This window comes from Clytia hemisphaerica, unplaced genomic scaffold (assembly GCF_902728285.1).
Source record: "Clytia hemisphaerica strain Z4C2 unplaced genomic scaffold, Clytia hemisphaerica genome assembly, whole genome shotgun sequence".
In the NCBI taxonomy this organism is placed as follows: Eukaryota; Metazoa; Cnidaria; class Hydrozoa; order Leptothecata; family Clytiidae; genus Clytia; species Clytia hemisphaerica.
In genome coordinates, this window is record NW_027104535.1 from 7,382 (window position 1) to 25,577 (window position 18,196).

Below are 18,196 nucleotides of genomic sequence, written 5' to 3' on the forward strand. Positions count from 1 at the left end.
ATCCACTTGGGGAATGACGTAATTCCCGTGAAATTATAAGTGTAGCTTTTCTATTGTTACGCAGTTTTATACATAATGACCCTAGAGAATATCATTTGCTATATATTCGTAGATTTTTTAGAGATCATTCTGCTCGTCAGGATGAGTTATGATTTACATCAATAGAGAGAGGACATGTATGTAAAGGAAAAGGCTGACTTATGAGATGTCACATTATACAAAGTAAATACTTTGACTGATACTTCACTGAGTTTTACTACAAACCGAATTGATTGATACTTTACAGAGATACTTTACAGAGTTACTTTACAGAGATACTTTACTACAGATTATATTCATCTATGAGATTATGAATTGTTACTAATTTATCGACTACATAGAGAAGATATTATACAATAAACATAGCTATTGATATTGTCCATAATTCACTGACCTCCTAGGACGAAGTCCACTTAACAATAACTCATCAGAAGCATTTTAAAGAAGAAGAAATTGAAGAAGAAGAAATTGTTTGTTTTTTAATTTATGGTTGTGGTTACTTTTATAGTTGTGGCGTTTTCCTGTCAAGAACTCAAGAGAGGACATCAAGAAGGGCAACACAGAATTGTTCTTGTGGCACGGGAAACTCTGGTGTGGCTCATTGAATACTGGGACCTGGTTTCTGTTTGACCTGTCTGTTGATAAACCGTTTCAGTCTCTGTCCTGTCTGGCTCTTATTAACGTCTGGCCATTTGAACCGTTTGACCTGATCCGGACGGAGCTATCCGACCGCTATCTGGCCTGGTTTCCGCTTCTGACCAGTTTGAGTAACGTCCTAACGTCTGACCGTTTGAACTGCCTGACCTGACCAGCACGGAGTTATCCGATCGCCATTTGACCTGGTTTCTGCTTCTGACCAGTTTGAATAAAGTCCTAACGTCTGACCGTTTGAACCGTTTGACCTGAACCGGGCGGAGTTATCCGATCGCCATTTGGCCTGGTTTCTGCTTCTGACCAGTTTGAATAACGTCCTAACGTCTGACCGTTTGAACCGTTTGACCTGAGCCGGACGGAGCTATCCGACCACTATTGGGCCTGGTTTACCTCTGATCAGTTTGAATAACTGTCTTAAACCACCCTCCCGCCCGCTACAAACACCGTCCTCATTCCCAACCGCTCCGCCTATTCCGCAAACACTGCAACTATCGTCACCCGCCACCAGCTTACACCCCCGCGCGCGCATCACCGCCCAGGGGCCTTAACAAACATCGACAAAAAATCAAACCTGATCGCAGATCACACCATAACTTGATACAACGTTCACCTATCCAACATACGCAAGGGTCGCACAGAGCCCATACAAATCATACTGAACCAATCCGAATCGTTACCGAGACATTAGAATATCGTCAAGAATATCCCCATATCCACTATTATGGCCTCTAGTATCGAGCGTCAAATCTCCCAAGCGAAGCGCAAGAGAAACGGGAAAAAATATTCTATCGGGAAAATGATTCAAGAAATAGAAACCCATGTCGCGTCGCGGGGAAGTCGAACGAAGCTGCGATTTCTGAAAGATACCTTGCAGCAAGAGAAACTGGCCGCTATAGAAAGACATGAGGACTTCATGCTACTCTTGACCGACGGACATCCGGAATTCAATGACCGATGGATAGATGACCTATCCATAAGGGTGAACGACTGTTTGGCGAACATTGAGCAATACTTCGTCGACAGAGAAAATGATACTCCTTCATCACTATGTTCTGCTGAAACTCAAAAGGCGAGAATCGAATCCTGGAGACAAAGTATCCAATTTTTCGAGGATGCAGAAAAGCTCGAAGGATCTGAAGCAGAAAAGCTCGAAGGATCTGAAGCAGACAACAATAGCGTCATTGAAGCATTCTCGAAGTTATATATTGAGCCGGCCCACTCCAACAACACTATGACCCAGACAACAGGAAACAGAGATCCTGAGAATGCGGAAGTCCGGGATACTCAGGCCATGAATGAATACGGAAGCAACTCACCCAGAAGGAATGACCCCGAAAACCGGTCCCCGGAACCTGGAAAGGGAATTTTACTTGAAGCGAACCTAACACGACTCCAAAATACCGAAACTAAACCTCATGTATCCGGAGAACACGAAGTAAGAACCCCGGACGATACGTCCAAAAGACTAATCGTGTCCGAAGCAGCAGACGTGTCCGAAGGAACAAGATATCAAACATATGATGGGACGAGGGGGCAAACCCATCACCTTGAGTCAACATCAAGAGAAGTAAAGTTCAAAAGGAGCCCTCAGGAATGGAGGGACCCCCTTCCTAATCGTTGCCTACAAAGTACATATATTATTGATAAGTACCCTCCCAAGGATAGACTCAACCCAGATGCTACTCCTTTCCCAGCCACAATCAATAAGTACAATCGATCTCGGGTCAACCAAACCAACGAAAGACATCGAGACGAGCGTTGTCAGACGAATGATAATAGGGGATCAGTTCGACAATCAGTCACCCAAGAAGGGGAGAGATCCATCGATTCATGGATAGATGAGCTGAACCTCGAGAACTTGAACGTCCAACCATTGTCCCAAAGTTGTGATATCCAGATGCAAATGTTAATACAACAAAGACTGCCTACTCAGATCATACCACAGTTTGATGGCAGTGCAGACCGGTGGGTGACCTTCATCTCGAGTTTCTACGACATGGTGCATCGTCAACCCTACCTTGACAGCTTTCAGAAGAGAACTTACCTTGTGCAACATCTCACTGGAGAACCTCTCAGGGCGGTAGGAGGTTACCCTAACGATTCACAAGGGTACATCGACTCACTCCAAAGACTCAAATATATGTTTGGCAATCCCTCCATAGTCGCACAAGCAACCATCAAGAAGGTGACAAACGGTTCCCAACTATCTGATGACGCAGAGACTATGACCGACTTTTACTACTCGCTGTCAGAATGTGTCAATACACTGAAGAAGATGAACTACATTGCAGACATCCACAGTACTTCGGTGTTACGTCAAACGCTCCGGCGCCTCCCTGATCGTTACTTGCACAAATGGGCGGAGCATTCTTTCAGGATAAGAAAGAAGGAGGAGCCAAATTTATGTCACGTCGAAAGATGGCTACAAGACAGAATCATGGCAGCCAAAGACCCATACTTGCCTTCACCTAAGAAGTCAAAGTTCAATGGCCATGTTGGAGGGAACGATAGAGATGATGAGAGGAAAATTGTCTGCTCGCACTGCGGCGAGAACCACAAGATATACCAATGTGAGGAATTCAAAAGGAAATCGTCGCAAGGGAAACTCGAGACAGTCAAGTCGAAACTCTTATGCTTCAACTGTCTCCAGAAAGGACATGGTGTTAGAGATTGCATGGTAAGAAGGAATTGTTCTGCACCCGATTGCAACAGAAGACATCACACTTGGCTCCACAAAGCCTTGTCCAAGAACTCAGACCAAGTTCTGAAGAGAGGGAATGGAGAACAAAAGCAGCCTCAGGTTCACACAGACCCAGACCAAGCTTCAAAGGAAGAAGTCAGAGAGCGAGGACAGCCTCCGGACTCTCATTCAGAGGGGAAACTAATATCGGCGACTGGAATCGGGCAGCACGTTTTTCTCCAGATCGTCCCTGTGATGATACTGAACAAGTATCGGCAATGGGTCACCACATATGCTCTCTTAGATAGTGGCAGCCAGTGTACGCTGATCAAGAAGAGTCTTTGTAACAAGTTGGGGCTCAGGGGACGTATGGAGACGATCAAGATCAGCACTATAAAGGATCACGAAGACATCAGGGTCAAGACTCTGAATATATCAATATCTTCGGCGGACAAAGGGTTCAGAGCAGAGGTGGAGAGCGTCCATTCCATCGAAGATTCGAAGTTCCGCATGCCAAGCCAAGCAATACCAAATGACATAGCAGAGAGCAGAGAATGGCAGTATATCAAAGGACTGAACATAGCAAATGTGACGTCAGGCCAAGTGGAAATGTTGATCGGAGCTGATGTTCCAAAGGCTCTAATATCATCTGAAGTGAAGTTTGGAGGTCACGGTTTGCCACATGCTTCAAAAACACCATTCGGATGGTCCTTGATAGGAAGCTACGACAAGGGAGGAGCCAAAACCAAAAAGGTTTTGACAGCACATCTTCGAATGGATGAGGAAGATTCACTCGACAGACTTGTGAGAGACTTCTGGGAAACAGAATCGTTTGGCACCAAGATACAAGAAACTAGACCATTGTCGATCCAAGACCGTCAAGCCATAGAGAGATTAGATGAAGAGACTGTTGTAAAGGATGGTCATTACGTAGTTCCAATGTTATGGAAAGGATCAGTCAAACTTCCGAACAACTATGCACAAGCTGAACGACGCCTCAATAGTTTGTCCAAACGCCTGAGGAATGACTCTGATTTCTTCAGAATGTACCAGAACAACATCTCAAGTTACCTAGAGAAAGGCTATGCCCGAAGACTCGAGGTTTCTGAAGTAGAGGAACGCACGGACAGAACATGGTATCTCCCACATCATGGCGTTATAGAACCTCATAAACCGGGAAAGATACGAACCGTCTTTGATGCGGCGGCAGAAGTTGCGGGTACCAGCCTCAATAAGAGTCTGTTCACAGGTCCTGACCTCCTAAACAGCTTGATTGGCATTCTTTTGCGATTCCGAAGATATAAGGTCGCTGTTACGGCTGACATCGAAGCCATGTTCCACAGAGTCCACTTAAACGAGGGAGATACAGACGCTGTTCGCTTCCTTTGGAGAGATGATCCCAACTCAAAATCGCCACCCGAACACTACAAGATGTTGGTTCATATCTTTGGAGCAACCGATTCCACCTGCTGCTCCGCCTATGCCTTGAGAAGAGCCGCTCTCGATCAACAACAAGATTTCTCAGATAGAGTGATAAAGACGGTGCTTAAATCGTTTTACGTCGACGATCTATTGAAGTCAGTACAAACAACAGAAGAGGCAAACGAAACATTCCTCCCCCTGATCCGGCTTCTAGACAATAGAGGCTTCAGAGTTACGAAGTTCAATAGCAACTCGGCCGAGTTCCTGAAAAATATCCCTGAAGAAAGAAGGGCAAAGGAAAACATCACCTCTCTTAAGATCGACGATAAACCAGCGGTTTCACGTGCTCTTGGCGTCCGCTGGAACCTGACCAAAGATTGTTTCTACTTCCATTCGGTCGAACCTTCTGCTAATAACACCAAAAGAGGGATACTAAAGACAACCTCGACCGTCTACGATCCTTTGGGCCTACTAACGCCATTCACCTTGAAGGCAAGATTGATACTACAAGAACTCTGGAGAGCAAAGTACTCTTGGGATGATTCAATCGATGATAATCTCGCAAAGGAGTGGAATCGATGGCTCGAGGAACTGCGCCAGATCGGTACTATCGAGGTACCTCGCTCTCTCGACATCAATGGTTACGAGCTTCAACTCCACACTTTCTGTGATGGTTCCGAAAAAGCCTTCTCGGCTTGTAGCTACGTGAGAGTCAATCGAGGAGGAGGAGTGACGTGTCACTTACTGATGGCGAAGTCTCGTGTTGCCCCACTTAAGAAGATTACCTTGCCAAGGCTCGAGCTCCAAGGTGCAGTGATGGCTGTACGTTTGCATCAAACAATCGTCGATGAAGCGGAGATGACTTTCAGTGCCATCCACTTCTGGACGGATTCCACCCTTAACCTCCAGTATATTTCAAATGACAGCAAGAGATTCAAAGTTTTCGTAAGCAACAGGGTCTTCGAAATAAGAGAGAAGTCAGAACCCGATCAGTGGCACCACATCCCAGGGAAGCAAAACCCATCTGACTTGGGAACAAGAGAAACAAATATTCACCGGCTGACATCAGATCCCATCTGGTTCAAGGGACCAGAAATCCTCTACAGGCCAGAAGAATCTTGGGGAGAGACAACTATCCCTGATATCGACCCAGATGATGAGGAAATTAAAAAGGAGACAATGAATCTAAACATCAAAACTGAGAGACCGATGATCGACTACACACGATTTTCAAAGTGAGCGAGGTTGACCAGGACAATTGCCTGGATAATTCGACTTCAACTCAAGAAGAAGCACAAGGAAAAGCATCCCAAGACACATTGACCCCAGCAAAGGAGCTGGATAAGAAACCCCAGCAAGAGAGAAGCTTAACAACATACGAAGAGAGACAAGGACGGAACGAAGTTCTGAAACTAATCCAGCAGGAGGTATTTCAAGAAAACTACAAGCAAGCTTCTTCAACCACAACAACAACAGAGTCGAAGGACGTGCCCGACGAAGTCTGCCACCCAGCCTCACCAACAACAGCAGAGATGAAGGAAGCAATCAAGGAAGGCTGTTATGGAGCTTCCCTAACACCAACAAAGACGAAGGATGCACTCCAAGAAGCATTCGTAACAAAAACAAGCCACCTTGCAAAGAAGAAAAGGGGTCCACTTATGAGGCTCGACCCTTTCCTAGACAATGAAAGTATTCTCAGGGTCGGTGGAAGATTGAAGAATAGCACACTCCCATTCGCATCAAAACATCAAATCATCCTTCCTGGGATACATCCAGCTGTAAAGCTTCTCGTGCGTCACTATCACGAAATCAATCATCACCCAGGGAAACAACACCTCCTGTCCCTCTTGAGGCAGGAATTCTGGATAACTAAAGGAAAATCAATCGTCAATGCTGTGACTCGTCAGTGCGTTACTTGTCAACGGCACAAGTCATCACCAATGGAAGTTAAGATGGCTGATCTACCAATCGATAGGATCAAGACGTCAACGCCACCATTTTTCCAGACGGGGGTCAACTTTTTTGGTCCAATTGAAGTCAAGATCCTGAGAAGTCGCATCAAACGATGGGGATGTATCTTCACCTGCCTGACGACAAGGGCAGTTCACCTTGAAGTTGCACCTTCATTGAGCACGGACGATTTCATCAATGTACTTGAAAGGTTCATAAATCGTAGAGGCAACCCAGATGTCATTCGTTCCGATTGCGGGACAAATTTCCAAGGCGCCACCAACGAACTCAAACGAGAGCTTGAGCGAATGGATCAAATGAAGATTGATCAGTCAATGAGGAGGAGGTCAATCACCTGGAAGTTCAATCCTCCAAACGCACCCCACATGGGTGGAGCGTGGGAAAGATTAGTTCGGAGTGTGAAGACGAGCCTTAAAGTGATACTTGCGGACCAATCGGTAAGCGATTTTACTCTGATTACTGTATTCACCGAAGTCGAAGCGCTTGTTAACAGTCGTCCTCTTACACACCTTAGTGACGATGTTAACGATCTTGAACCTCTTACACCAAGCCATTTTCTGATTGGACGAGCGAGCAACAACCTTCAACCTTGCGTCATTTACGAAAATGAGATGACATTCAGAAAACGTTGGAGACAAGTACAAGCGATCACAAACCAATTCTGGGGACGTTGGCAGAGGGAGTACCTACCAACACTTACGACGAGGAACAAATGGACTACGGACGTACATGAGGAGCTCAAGATGGGGCAGCTCGTGCTCTATTCCGACGAACAACAAATGACGAGAGGAACGTGGCAGTTAGCGAGGATCGAACGACTTGTGACGAGCGACGACGGTAGAACCAGAACGGTCGAGATTCGCACCAAGGACGGGACGTGTGTTCGGCCAGTACGAAAGCTGGCTCCGTTGGAACTCTCCGATTGATAAACGTTTATACACCATGAGAGTGATGGTGAACCTTGTGTTAATGTAGAACTGACATTCTAAACATGGATTGTTTGGCCGATGTTGCTTGATTGGATGCCATAATGTTGAAAGACATGTCCTTTCAAGGAGGGGACTGTTACGCAACTTAGCTCCCAATAAATTCTTAATTGGTCGATTTCGTTGATCCACTTGGGGAATGACGTAATTCCCGTGAAATTATAAGTGTAGCTTTTCTATTGTTACGCAGTTTTATACATAATGACCCTAGAGAATATCATTTGCTATATATTCGTAGATTTTTTAGAGATCATTCTGCTCGTCAGGATGAGTTATGATTTACATCAATAGAGAGAGGACATGTATGTAAAGGAAAAGGCTGACTTATGAGATGTCACATTATACAAAGTAAATACTTTGACTGATACTTCACTGAGTTTTACTACAAACCGAATTGATTGATACTTTACAGAGATACTTTACAGAGTTACTTTACAGAGATACTTTACTACAGATTATATTCATCTATGAGATTATGAATTGTTACTAATTTATCGACTACATAGAGAAGATATTATTTCCACTTAACATTATACGTATAACAGGTATATTACATATTGTAATGTTTGTAATGTTATATGATGGTTACATATAATAAAACACATCGCTCTAAAACTACCTTCTCAGAGAACTCACGAGCTTCTGATTGGTGTAATTTTATATCCAGCCATATTGTTATCATCACATTCGGTATGGTAAATATTCTTGGCGTTTTCCTCTTGCAAGGCATGATATTTTGTGATTCTGTCAATATTTTTGTCAAAAATTGTCATTAAGTCATTAAAATAACAATTGAATAATTAATTAGTTTCATCCTTCTAAAACCACTCTCTTAGGGACCTCACAAGCTTCTGATTGGCGGTTTGTGTAATTTACGATGCGCGATCCAACGATTCACGATGCACGATGCACGATCCATGCATATATTATGTTAATTATTCTAATTATGCATTTACAGGTTTTAGTAATCACATATTTTAATTCCTTCTTTTGTATTCCTGGAAAATCAATGTAAAGTATGCGTGTATATATTTTAACCTCAACAATCAAATCGAATCAAAACATAAACTTTTTTGCCCATGCTGGGGCAAATTGTTTCGCTGCTATTTTTCACATCTTTGCCCCAAGTGCCACCAGGTTCCAAATTGTTTCTACAAAATGTGTCTAAAAGTGGCAAAAGTGCTTACATTTTTTGCCACCTAATTCCAAATGATCGTTTGTATCCTTTGTGTTAAAAGTGGTAAATTCTCAATCTCCACCAAGCAAAAAACAAATTTGTTTTGTTTCGCTCAGTTTGTGTGAAAAGTAGCAAACAAAATGGCAGCTTTCGAATGCATAAATTTGATTTTAACTTTGCATTAATTATCCGTCGCTATGTAACTAGAGAATAAATTTATTCAAAGATGGCAGAAGGCATAATTTATGTTGTACCAATTGAAAATGTAATATAAAGACCTAGAATAAGGCTCTGTTGCCGTCGGAATTTTACCTAGAAGGACCACTGTTTCGGGCCCGTATTAGAAGGAACGTGGTCTCGTTTTTACACATTCCCTGACACAAGCTAGCTGAAGGAGCCACTTTTCACACTTTTTAAAAATGTTTCAACATGATGGTGGCAGAAGTGGGAACAAGGGCAAAAGTGGCAAAAGTGTAAGTGAAACAATTTGCCCCGCTTTGAATTGAATATCTTGTATAACCTTTTTGCTTTCTTTCTTAAAAAAAACGTTTCTCCGATTAAACCAATCAAATGCATCGGATTGAGACAGGGTTATAAACAAAAATTTACAATGTTGTGGTAAAGTAGGGAAGACGTTTTTTAATGAAGAGCGCGTGTATGAACTCACCTTTTTTGAGAAAGATCAAATAAATTAACTTGATCATCAAACAAAGAAAAAGATCAAATAAATGAAAGCACCAGTTGCAATTCAGTTGGTGATGAAAGGCTTTTATAAGAACATGCCAAAAGTAATAATGTAGCCAATGATTCCTTATTTACATTATTCACTGTTTTAAAAAAAATAATGAACGTACAAAAATGAGTTTGTGTTTTAATAAATTTTTCGCGCTAAAACTTTTCTATGACGTCAAGGCTTTTTCTTTCATTTTAAAAACGAGTGAGGCATGCGGCGAACATTTTCTTTCTCTCGCTATCAATTTTTGGTTTTTTCTACACAGAAGATATAAGTTATTTCAATCATTATGATTATGATAATTTATTCCCCCTTCTTTTTTAATTTTGTTTTTCGTTATTGTTATATGATGTTTGTAGTTAGCATTATGAAAACTTATTCGTGCATAATTAGAATAAGTAACATAATATATGCATGGATTGTGCATCGCGCATCGTGAATCGTTGGATCGCGCATCGTAAATTACACTAACCGTCTGATTGGTGCCGTTTTATATCCATTCACACTATCAACATCACATTCTGTATTATAAATATTTTTCGTGTTTTTGTCTTTTCTTGCATCAGATTTTATGACTCTGTTAATATTTTTGTCAAAAATTGTCATTGAGACATCAAAATAATAACTGAATAATTAATTAGTTCCATCCTTCTAAAACCACTCTCTTAGGGACCTTGCAAGCTTCTGTTTGGTGCCATTTTTTATCCATTCACACCATCCACATCACATTTTGCATGATAAATATTTTTTGTGCTTTTGGGGCCATTTGTTTCTTACCTCAAAACTTCCACTTTTGCCATTTTTTCCCCAAATGCCACCATCGTGTGAAACAAATGGAAACCGTGTTAAAAATGGCAAAAGTCTACCATTTTGCGAACTCTTAGTTACGTCAATAATTGCCGCATAAATTATGTCGGAAATATAAACAAACTAACAAGAAAACGAAAGTGAAACGCATCGTAATTATGCATTCGATTATTGCCGCCATTTACAATAACATTCTTCCACTTTTGACCCAGAATGCAGAAACAAATGCGAATTTCTTTTTGCTTGGAAAAGCTTGGCAAAATTCCACTTTTGACACAAACAACACAAATGATCAATGTAAATTAAGGTGGTAAAAATGTAAGTATTTTTTAACACTTTTGAACACATTTTGATGAAACAAATGGGAAAAAGGTGGCATAAGTGGCATAAGTGGCATAAATGGTGATGAAACAAATGGACCCTTTGTCTTGTTAGGCATCATATTTTATGATTTTGTCATTATTTTTGTAAGTAAGTGTCACTAGGTTGTTATTCTATTCAATTGTCATTTTATAATATCTAAATAACATGTATTACTTTTTTGTAATTTAATGTGTTATGTATTGATGTTATGTTATGTATATGTTATGATCTTATTATCTTTTTTCCGGTCTGCACTTTGTTGACCTGTAACCTGTGACCTGTAACCTGTGACCTGTAACCTGTGACCTGTAACCTGTAACCTGCGTCCTGTAACCTGCGGTTTACACAAACCGCTAAAATAAGAACATAATAAGGATTTCTTGGTATAAAAAATGTGTTATGATACTTTGCGCAAAGTAACGGAATTTCGTTCCGTCTTTTTCTCTTTTCTCGTTTTCTTAAATCAGGGGGTAATGTACATCTACAAAAATTGATCTTGTTCATCAAAAATTGAGAATATTTTACAATATATAAGAAAACCAAAGGAAAATTTATATTTTCAAAGTAGATGAAATATTTTGCATAATACTTTCATATATAAGATATTGGAAAAAAGGTTTAATATATAAAATATTGCTTGGAGAAAAGGTAAAATATATAAAATATTGAAAAAAAGGTAAAAAATTATAGCATCCAAAAGTTATATTTTTTGAAATGCATGTCAAAAAGTTAAAAACTTTCAAAACAGGGAAACAATTTCATAGGGAAACAATTTCATAATTTCAAACATACACTTTTTTTGATATAAGAACAATTTATAAGAACAACGAGGCTCAAAATCGCCAAAAAATAAGAACAATGCTGAGCCTGAAACTACTCAATTTCAAGCATTGTAGGGGTCAAAGTAATAAAAATTGGGTATAATGCCTAAAATACCTCACTTACATCCTACCAGACGGTGTCAATCGAACAACTTCGAACAAAAATTGCAATCGAACCAATCGAACGTAATCGAACGCGATCGAATAATTGCGATTCGATTGTCGAACATAATCAAATCTCAATCGAACGGCCGATTCCTGGGTAATATTCGATTGTGTTCGATTGCGTTCGAGTAAGGTTAGATTGGTTCGATTGATAGTTGACTATGTTCAATTGGTTCGATTGATTGTCAATTACATTCGATTAATCTTCGATTTCGTTCAATTACGATTATGTTCGATGAGTTTGATTGCAATTAAATTAATTTGGATCACTCTGTTAGAGCTATTTAGCGTAGGCGGCCGAGCGTACGAAAACAAATAAAATCTAATACAATTGAATCAATCGAACATAATCGAATACAATCGAACATAATCGAAGCAATCGAACATAATCGAAGCAATCGAACGGCAAGTCCTGAGTAATATTCGATTGCGATTCGATTGCGTTCGACAATCGAATTGCAATTATTCGATTGTGTTCAATTGCGTTCAATTGATTCGGCGTTCGATTCGTTCGATTGACACCGTCTGGATCCTATTAATAAGAACATGATAGAGACTCAAAGTGCAAAAAAAGAAAATAAGAACAGTCAAGGCTCAGAAAAATTTTACTGGTTCTTATATAAAAAAAAAGTGTAATGCAAAAAAAGAAGAAAAAAAATCTCATATATGCTGGGAAACATTTTCATAATCTGAAAGGACGTCAAAAGGAAAAAATTCCCCTAGCATTGCATAATTTTCAAAAGCATGCTGCAAATAATTAGTATATTCAGGGCTTACTTCATACTGTTTGTACATAAAAGTTATCTTTAAAGTTATATTTCAATGATCTTATTACTTAAGTCATCAAAAAAATCAAATAAAAATGTTTTTTTCTGGCTGGCCGCATGAAAGCTTTTTCCGGAAACACTACATTTTTTCATTTTTGCCTGACAGCAAAACTTTTCTACATTTTTAAAATGCACGTGGAAGAAAATGTCCAAATTCACAGCAAAAATTTCCACGTTTTAAAAGCACGTGGAAGAAAATGTCCAAATTCACTGCAAAAATTTCCACGTTTTAAACGCATGTGGAAGAAAATGTCCAAATTTACAACCAAAGCAAAGGTTTTCCACGTTTAAAATGCATATGGAAGGAAAAGTCCAAATTCACAACCAAAAGTTTTCCACGTTTTACACGCACGTGAGAGAAAATGTCCAAATTCACAGCAAAAATTTCCACGTCTTAAACGCACATGCAGCAAGAAAATGTCCAAATTCACAACCAAAAGTTTTCCACGTTGCATTTTTAAAACACCAAGGGAAATTCAATCATTAATCAGTAAATTTTACTCTGGGTTTAAATTTTTACATTAAAGCTAACCAGTTCAATCCAACCGCAACCATTTCCTTGGGTGCCGCATCTACCATCTGACCATCCATAAAAAAGCGAGTTCAAACTTTTTTGATGTTGCAAGTATTTAATTTTTCAAATATTTAAAACTGAAAAATGCTGATTTCTGCTCTGCGGGGGGTCCAAAATTACCTGAAAACCTCTAAAATTCGTCTTAAAGCATGTTTCGGACCATTTTGAAGGGTTTGCTCCTAGCCAAAATCACTTTTTTATGAAATATTTAATATTTTGCAAAGGTCCAATTTACGAAAAGTCAAAAACGTGAAAATTTCAGGAAATTTTGACTTTTTTTTGAGTTTCAGCCCTTAAAATTGAAGAAAGGGGATTTTTGAGCCAGAAAATTTGCTTTAAACTTGAAATAAGAACCTCTGCTGAGCAGAATTTGTCATTTTTCAGATCCTTCCAGAAATATTTGAGACAAATGGCAAATTCCCCAGGAAGTTTTGAAACCACAATCGATTTGTAAGTGCTCTAAAGTAGGTTCGAAGGGTAGAGTTTTAACTCTGAGTTTTAACGCTAGACTTAAGACTTAGGACCTTAGGATCTTAGGATCCAAAAGTTCAAAAATGGTCCAGTACGGCTCCAAATATAGCCTGGAAGTCTGCCTACCAGTCTCAAATTGAAATATTCGATTAAACTAAAGAGATAGCCCAAAATCGGCTTTTTCGCCTGAACTTTAAATCTCGAAAAACGTCAAAATAACCGGAATTCTCAATATATTTCTTGAAAGATTGTAGCAAAATAAGAGACACTCTAAAAATCCCACTCATAAAGCCGCTATATATAGAGACAGGGTTGTAAGAGCCTTAATGCCCCAAACACACCGCCCGCGCATCGCTCTTTTTTTTCCTTCTAGTTATTCTAGTGTAAATGGTGCCTTAATAAAATCGAACGATATTCGTCGAACGATCGAACATTTTTATTTGAATCACGAATCGTCTGTCGAAATCATCAAACATTAAAATAAAGCAAAAACAAAAATGTACAAAGATGGCTTGCTGGTTCTTTGGCAGTTTTGATTTATTTCTTGACAAATTCGACAAATTTGATTACCTCCGTACTTCTTTATCATAGAATATCCACTTGGTTTTGCAAGGTAAGTTTTGTTCACTAAAAGAGCACTCATCCCGCCCGCGCGATTTGCAAAAACCTCGCCTCATTGATTGACTTTATTTGATACTTGAAACTTGCTGTTAAAAGTCAAGGGATGATGAAGATCCTTTCTGTCACCGTTCAAACTAATTATTTTCCCTTTAACAGCAAAATAAACATTTAAAACCGAAGAACCAGTTTATCCCATTCAAGTATAAGCTTTTAAAATTGAAATTCCCTTTTCAAAATACATGAAAATGTGCTAAATTATTTTATCTCATTTTTATTTTAAAAACTGCTAATTCTGCAAGAAAATGATTATTTTTATATACTGTAGCTGGAAACTTTTTGACCAAAGTGAAATATCAAACGTTCAAAATTTGAATTTTAAAATCTTATTTTAATATAAGAGAAACACTGATTTCAAGCTGGTCCAAGAAAGACTTGATTCAGTCTGCACGTGGATCAATATATATGTCCTAATTCTTTTTGAGTCACCCAGTTTAATTTTTTTTTAACAGTTTGTAGAAATGAAATCTTGGCTTCATACTTTTATTTTTGTTGCTGTGCTCCATGCCCAATTTGAAAATGTTTTTGGAGCTAGGAAGAACCACACAAATAATTGGGCAGTTATAGCATGTACATCAAGATACTGGTTCAATTATAGACATATTGCAAATGCTCTGTCGGTTTATCGTAGCGTTAAAAGGTTAGGTATACCAGACAGTCATATTATATTGATGCTAGCAGATGAAATGCCTTGTAACCCAAGAAATTCACGTCCTGCTCGAGTTTTTAATAATGTTCAACAGAAAATCGATGTTTATGGTGATAATGTAGAAGTTGATTACAAAGGTTATGAAGTTACACCAGAAAATCTTGTTAGAGTATTGACTGGACGTGTCAATGAAAATTCACCACGCTCAAAACGTTTACTCTCAGATGAAACGAGTAATATTTTGGTTTATCTTACTGGGCATGGGGGAGAAGGTTTTCTCAAATTTCAAGAAGCAGAGGAGATTACAAACATTGAATTAGCTGATGTTTTTGAACAGATGTGGCTTAAGGGTCGCTACAATGAATTATTGTTATTAACGGACACTTGTCAAGCAGCTTCTATCCATGCTAAATGTTATTCTCCAAACATTCTAGCAGCTGCTAGCAGTCAAGTTGGGGAAGACTCTTTATCTCACCATGATGATCCAAAGATTGGTGTTCCAATCATTGACCGATGGACTTATTACATTTTACAATTTCTAGAGGGAGTTCAACCAGATAGTAAGAAGACCATGAAAGAGTTCTTCGAACAAACAAGTGATTATTATCTTGTACGTTCACACCCCCATGTACGCTCTGATTTGTTTCAGAGACCATTAGATAAGACCTTGTTGACAGATTTTTTTGGCAGTGTCCACTCTACAGAGATAACAAAACAGTATGATTTTGAACTTGAAACCGAAGAAGTCACTGTCACTGAAGACAAAACAAATATCAATAAACAACCTAGCAAGAAATATTCTTTTGTTTCCCAGATTCCAACATTGTAATATTTGGTGAACTGGATAAGCTTTCTTGTGAAATATTTAAGACGTTTTGTAATTCTTATCATTTTTTTTTTCAATGTAGAACCAAAAATCTTATTATTTATTATTTTGTTTTTACCCCTGTTTGTCTTTTGTCTTATCATTTTCTCCTGCCAAATCATTTTAATTTGAGCGAAATATTCTTTTAAAGTGGTTGCTCCACAGTGAAATATTTAATCATTTGATCACAGTATTGAAATAAGGATGTTTGAGGACTCAAATTTCATAAATTTCTTTTCTTTATTTAGTGAAAATAAAATAAAGAAATAGAAAGATGTTAATTATTGCATATGGAGTGACATCTATATTACTGGTGATTGGGCTTGTGCTTGGGTTTCGATTATGGCAAGGAAAGAAGAACCAAGTTGTTATCAACAATCCAGCCTTTGTCAATTTCCAACAAAAATATTTCCGTGTTTATTTCCTTGCATTATTAGCTGAATGGCTACAAGGACCGTATTTATATAAATTATATCATGATTATGGTTTTGTTGATCCTTTCATTGGAATTATTTATGTTTGCGGGTTTGTATCGAGTATTGTTTTTGGTACCTACACTGGTATACTTACTGACCGGCTTGGTAGGAAAAAGGTGTGCGTATTGTTTACTATTTTGTATTCAATATGCTGCTTTACAAAGCTTTCTCGTAATTTTTTTGTATTATGTCTTGGAAGAGTACTAGGTGGAGTATCAACTAGTTTACTCTTTTCTGCATTTGATTCTTGGTATATGTTTGAGCATACACAAGCTTATCAGTTCCCTACAGAATGGATGGATGTCACTTTCTCAAAAGCTACCTTTTATAACAGTGTTATTGCAATCACAGCTGGCTTTATTGCTAATTTGTTATCTGAATGGCTTCAATTTGGACCAGTTGCACCATTTTTATTTGCAATACCTTTTCTTGTTGTGGCTGGAGCACTGATCCAAGTCACCTGGTCTGAGAATCATGGAAGATCTGGCCAAGCATGTAAAGGTTGTTTTGAAGGACTACGTCTCATTGTTATGAATCGTGGTATCTTCCTTATCGGTGCTGTTCAAGCAATGTTCGAAAGTGTCATGTACATTTTTGTGTTTTTATGGACACCAGTTTTGCTGCCAGCTGAACCCCCCCTTGGTGTTGTGTTTGCTTCTTTTATGTGCTCTATATGGATCGGAGGAAGCTTATTTGAACATCTTGTAGCAAGAAAATATAAAACGACAACAATCGTTTGTTTTGTTGTCTATGGAGTCATGTTTGCTAATGGTGGAGCAGCTTTTGCTAGTGCTAATCATCCCCGTACCTCGTATTTATTATTTTTAGTGATTGAACTACTTTGTGGTATATACTTCCCAGCTATGGGTTACCTGAGAACCAAAGTGTTGCCAGCTGCACATCATGCTGTTATAATGAACTGGTTTCGTGTACCGTTGAACGTGATTGCAAGTATAGTGTTATTGGTGTTACACGATAGTCATAGCCCACACGGTATCACGCAAATGTTCACACTCTGCGCATGTCTCTTGATGGTTGGTGGTTTGTTTGCAACGTTATTGAAATTTACGGTGAATGATAATGAAATGGATGCGAATACAGAAAATGAAGAATTGGCTTAGATTATCTCTTCAATAAAACTAAAATTTTCATTTTTCTTAGTTTATTCTGATCAAAACAGGATCCTGACTAACTATCAACAAAGTTAACTTATTTGAGAATAAGTGGAGTTCCCTGCAAAGTTTTAAACCCCACAAAGGATTTTTAAAGTGAAATTGCTTACTTCCATTTCCAAAATCGAAATATCCAATGAAATATATAGAAATTTTGAAATTGACATTCTCGCCCAAACTTTGAATTCTGAAAACATTAAAATTCCCCGAGATATTAATATATCAATCTCAACCATGATTGTAGCTTCTCTTACTCGTTAAATTTTCAAATGTCAAATGTCTTGTTGTGGTGAGTCTAAGGGTGTATTAGGATTTTATTTGGCAATTGAACTTAAAATAATGTTTTATACATCTAAATCTTTTTTCCGTGGAGAACATAATTAGATATTCTAATAGGTGACTGTCATTTTTTATTATTATTCTTTGTATAGAGACAGAATCATTGGTAGTTTTAGGAGGGGGTACAGCCGCAGGGTACTAACCCATAGGGTACTAACCCTGATTTACAGAAATATTTGTGTAAGGTACCACCACCCCCTTTTTAGTACCTGGCACCTACTTTTTTGAGGAAAAAGGGAATTGGCAAAACTTATATTGTGACTTGCCAAAATCGATAAATTTATACCCATTTTAGTTTACCAACTAAATACCGATATTAACACTACT

At 38.7% G+C, this 18,196-nt stretch overlaps 3 protein-coding genes and 1 pseudogene across 3 annotated transcripts; all 4 read left to right on the plus strand.

Annotated features, from left to right (window-relative positions):
• The first annotated feature begins 1,414 nt into the window (after positions 1-1,414).
• On the plus strand, positions 1,415-6,034 carry LOC136822536 (uncharacterized). The gene has a single exon (XM_067078802.1). The coding sequence runs from the start codon at positions 1,415-1,417 to the stop codon at positions 6,032-6,034; it is 4,620 nt and encodes a 1,539-aa protein (XP_066934903.1).
• Positions 6,035-6,327: 293 nt separating this feature from the next.
• On the plus strand, positions 6,328-7,692 carry LOC136822503 (uncharacterized). The gene has a single exon (XM_067078770.1). It carries the CDS (start codon positions 6,328-6,330, stop codon positions 7,690-7,692), a length of 1,365 nt encoding a protein of 454 aa, XP_066934871.1.
• A 7,108-nt stretch (positions 7,693-14,800) lies between these two features.
• Positions 14,801-15,939, plus strand: LOC136822531 (GPI-anchor transamidase pseudogene; annotated as a pseudogene).
• Positions 15,940-16,134: 195 nt separating this feature from the next.
• On the plus strand, positions 16,135-18,103 carry LOC136822528 (molybdate-anion transporter-like). Its single transcript, XM_067078794.1, has one exon. It carries the CDS (start codon positions 16,157-16,159, stop codon positions 17,477-17,479), a length of 1,323 nt encoding a protein of 440 aa, XP_066934895.1. The 5' UTR covers positions 16,135-16,156; the 3' UTR covers positions 17,480-18,103.
• Positions 18,104-18,196: the final 93 nt, after the last annotated feature.

Coding starts and splice junctions, on each gene's coding strand:
- LOC136822528 (XM_067078794.1), top strand. CDS start 16,157: ATGTTAATTATTGCATATGGAGTGACATCTATATTACTGGTGATTGGG.
- LOC136822503 (XM_067078770.1), top strand. CDS start 6,328: ATGAAGGAAGCAATCAAGGAAGGCTGTTATGGAGCTTCCCTAACACCA.
- LOC136822536 (XM_067078802.1), top strand. CDS start 1,415: ATGGCCTCTAGTATCGAGCGTCAAATCTCCCAAGCGAAGCGCAAGAGA.